This window comes from Borostomias antarcticus (genome assembly GCF_949987555.1).
Source record: "Borostomias antarcticus genome assembly, chromosome: 18".
Lineage (NCBI taxonomy): Eukaryota > Metazoa > Chordata > Actinopteri > Stomiiformes > Stomiidae > Borostomias > Borostomias antarcticus.
Window position 1 is genome coordinate 11,015,452 of NC_140251.1, and position 4,434 is coordinate 11,019,885.

The 4,434-nt window shown below is 45.5% G+C and overlaps 1 protein-coding gene across 2 annotated transcripts in view; it reads right to left on the bottom strand.

The window, feature by feature from the left end:
* Window positions 1–453: 453 nt before the first annotated feature.
* banp (BTG3 associated nuclear protein) overlaps window positions 454–4,434 on the bottom strand; it is a 40,359-nt gene continuing 36,378 nt past the window's right edge. For both annotated transcript variants that reach the window (XR_014630884.1, XM_084453179.1), the window contains one exon: window positions 454–966. Coding sequence is in view for 1 of the 2 variants with exons in the window: in XM_084453179.1 (XP_084309305.1) it covers window positions 868–966 (99 nt within the window). In the remaining variant the exon portion in view is untranslated. The remainder of the gene's footprint in view (window positions 967–4,434) is intronic.

Sequence of the window (4,434 nt, forward strand, 5' to 3'; positions counted from 1 at the left end):
ATGGTGTACTGACAGAGAGAGAAAGAGAAAGAAAGACAGACAGAGGGAAACATATACAGGTAACTAACTGTCTTGAACTGGTAGCATCTACACCACAGTACAGAATGCCATGCCGGACTTCTAGAGAGTAGCAAAGGGAAGATTGTTTGATGTGTGTGTGGGGGGGACGTAAACAGGCTATGGTGATGATGCGGTGATGGTGTGATGGCCCATCTGCACAACATCCTTTGTGGGTGGGGTCGAATCCCCCTCTAGTAGCATCCTCCATGGGTGTGGGGTCAGATCCCACTGGAGGAGCTGAGCTGGACCAGGTGGGTCTCAAACCACAAGAAAAGAGAGCACAGCTGCTCCCACTGGTCCCCCCCAGCCTTCCACAGCCTAGGGTGATACCCCCCCCCCCCCCCCAGACTTCCAAAGCCCAGGGTGACCCCCCCCCCACACACACACACACACACACACACACACACACACACACACACTCCGGACAGGGCAGGAAGCAGACTGGCTAGTTTGGTACGAAGAGACGGCTCTTTGTCTGTTTGTTCAAAAACAGATACGCTTGGAAACTCATATTTATTTGATTGTTGACTGCACTCCATTGTCTGCGTCTCCCTGCGTCTTCTCCTGGGTGAGAAGTCTAGGCTATGCAGGAGGGTAGGACCCTGGAGTGAGCTGGAGGGCAGGGTATCTGGGCTGCACCAGGATCCTGGGCTGGGCTGTAGGTCCTGGGTATCTGGATTGTAAGGCAGGGTCTAGGGAAGGGTCTAGGGCAGGGTATCAGGACTGTAGGGGAGATCCTGTATAGCTGGGCTGTAGGGCAGAGTCCTGGGTGTCTGGGCTGTAGGGCAGAGTCCTGGTCCTGGTCCCTCAGCTGACGATCTGCACCACCTCTCCGTTCTCCCCTGTCGGCAGCTGGATAGCCTTCCCCTCCAGCTCCCCCTGCAGGCCTGGAGCAAGATCTCCTGCCTGGGAAAGAGCAGAGGAAGAGGAATGAGGAGGAGTGACAGAGGGAGAGAGAGAGAGAGAGGACGAGAGAGAGGTAAGTGCAGACAGACACTTCATCTATGTGTCTCAGCACAGCAGGCGGGGAGGCAGAGGTGGTAAACCCCGGTTGAGGAGGATGAGAGTGACTCATCATGGCTGGGAGATGAGGCTGACTCACTCCTTCCTCGCTAGCACGCCAAAGTATCGCAGAAACACACCTGCATCTGTAAACCCCCCGCTGCCCAGCCCAGTGCTACGGCAAACCGACAGAGCAGCTGCACTGCAGAAAGACCCAGAAAAAAAGGGAGGCTGTACAGAACAGTTTGCAACAACAGCAGAACCCTCTGAAAAAAGGGTTCTACATAGATCCATTTTCAGGTCAGAAAGAACCATTGAGGATTTCAAACTCCTGAAAAGGGTTCTATTTGGAGGGTAGGGTTCTGTACAGCACCTTTTTTTCAGAGATCTTTTGCCACACCACATAATTCTTGTTACAGACAGTGAAATATCTGCACACTCCTTTCTGCATGAAGGGTTCGTCTTTATGGTAATTATAGGCAAGATCAGCAGAAGTGTGTTTAGAGTTTGCGCAATGTACTTTACCTTCCATGCAGCCAGCCAATCACCCTGTGCAACAATCTACAACGGTTTCTGCAACCTTACAAAATTAATTCAGGAGGAACAAGACAGTCCCTGATACCCCACTCCCACATAAAAATGGTTAAATTCATTGACATAATTTCTGTGTGGTAGATTAAGGTTGACAAACTGCTTTTTCCTAGAAAATATAAAATCATTGATGGGCAAGGGAGGTGTTGTCGGGGCTGTATTGACCTGAGAAAGGCATTTGACACAGTAAACCACACAGTGCTAAGCTGTCCATTTTAAACTTTTCACACAATGCACTCAAGTGGACAGAGTCATATCTAAATGACAGAACTCAATGTGTGAAAGTCCATAGCCATCAGTCAGGTGCTCTTAACTCACATACTGGTGTCCCACAAGGATCTGTACTAGGACCCATTCTGTTCAGCCTTTATGTTAAGGATCTGCCTGTATCTGTATACTCTGATGTGCTGTATGCTGAATCTCCACAATTCACAGTGATCTATGCACCTGCCAGCACTAAACAACAGGTTGAAGAAAAACTCACCAATGCACTGGACCACATCACAGCTTGGTTAAACCAATCATGCCTTCAACTCAACTAAAACTGTCTGCATGTTTTTTCCCAAAAAAGCCTTGTACCATTCCAGATCCAGATATAATGTTATCAGGAGAAACACTACACGTTGCCTCTGAGTTTAAATATCTGGCCATCCTGATTGACTCACATCTATCTTTCAAATCCCATGTGAAGAAAGTGTGTCGTAGAGCTAAGTTCAACCTATCCAACTATGGATTCATTAGGAATTGAATGACCGCTGATGCAGGTAAGTTATATATGAATGCCATGATACTATTGCACCTCACATATTGCCTAACAAGCATGGCAAACTGTCTTAGACCAGAAGTCAAATACTTATCACCACAGCTGCATTTAAAGAAAGTATGAACTGTTGAGCTGGGACAAATTAATCAAGGATGCTTTGCCTTGTTTTTAAGATCTTACATAATACTGCTCCATCCCCCCTTCAAACATTCATCACACAGAGGTCAAACACCAACAGGAGACTGTTGTACCTACAGTAATAGAAAAAGTGCCTTTAGCCACTTTTCTCTGCATTTTCAGTTAGGCCAGGGGTCACCAATCTTTATTATCAAAAGAGATGTTTTTGGTTCAAAAATAAATACAAAATCTGACTGGAGCCACAAAACATATTTCAGCCTTATTATGAAGGCACTGTTTTCCAAAGATTTGTTTTCACGCCCCCAGGGGGGACACATTAAGGGGCGACACATTAAGGGGGTTGGGGGGTGTCTGGGGGTTCAGAGGGGAAATTTTGAGAGCCAAACACTACATTTCCTGCATTCTGTGAATTTCTTTGCAGTCTACTCCTATCTAGATAGTTAACTAACTTGAATGCCAACATGACCATTTATTTTAGTAATAAATCCATGTATTTAATAGTAATATATTTATTTAGTTATTCATTTCCATATTTTTTTTTGTCAAAGCCAGGGATCCTCTGGGGAGGGCTAAAGAGCAGCATGTGGCTCCAGAGACGCCGACTGCACACCCCTGAGTTAGGGTTTTGCAGGAATGGAACTCAGTGCCACTGCATATTAGAGAACTTAGTACTTACCGTTCCCTCACTAGGCAGCTGAAATCATGGCTTACATGTATTAATTATTAATAATTAAGCCAGCTGTGTGTACATTAGCGCTGGAACCACTACTGCTGCCAGCATCCTGCCAACTGTCTTGTCCTGCTTGCTTGTCTTGCCTCTAGTACTGTACCTGCTTAGTGTCCTGTCCTGTTCTGTGCATGTTACTGTCAGTGATGATGTCTGCTATGTGTACTATGTATTGAAGCCACTGTAGATGTTTGTCCCTGCCTCATGCATGCCAAAGTCTGTTATTGTGCCGGCCTTGCTTTAGTGTCTGGCTTATATACTGTACACGCATGTTCATCTGTTTTATGCCATAATTGTCTTTATGTTTTACTGTCTCTTGCGTCACTCAAGCTTTTAATTATTAACATATGCATCTTTCTACCCTATTTTATTTTCCTTTTGGAAATTGTAGGTTTCCTTTTAAACATCTGGCCAGGGACAACAGATGAAAACTAGCCTTTAGGCTAACTCTGGTTCATATGCAGCTTGACTTTTGATTCGTGTACATTGTCCCTGATAAATAAACCAATAAATGAAATGACCCCAGAGCCTCTCTGAAAGCTCTGAACTCTTAACTGTAGTTCCAGTAACACTGCTGGCTCATACACGCCAGGAAGTGCTGTGAGACGAGGCCAGCCCTTCTCAATGGACAGGCATGTGCAAAGTGATAAAGTGAAGGGAGAGATGTATGTATATATTTATCGGAGTGTAAAAGGTAATGATCAGCTGTATGTGATTGTGTGTGCTGTATTTGTTTAGTTTGGACTGAGGTAGTATACTGCAGAATCCAACAGTCAGTCAGTCAGAGCGCCTGACCTGGCCAAATCGCTTCATCTCCATGACGGATGGCTGGTTTTAATCAGGCATGTTCTCAGACTCCCCGGGCGCAGTGTGAGGATCACCGCCCAGCTTCAGGACCAGAACCAGAACCGAGGTTCTACCAGCCACAGACCTGGACTGAGCATGAACCATCACATTGCTACGCCTAAATTTATCTTGCCTGGCAACCAGGCACTTCCCCTGAAGGAAATATTATCTTATTTCTGTGTATTTGGGACTGTATTTGGTCTAGCCTTGGTAATGGAAGCAATTAACAAAAGAAAGAGTTGAAAAAATGTGCTGATAAACAAATAAAAAAAGAACTAAGTAATTTGTCAAAATCTAGCATAAGCAC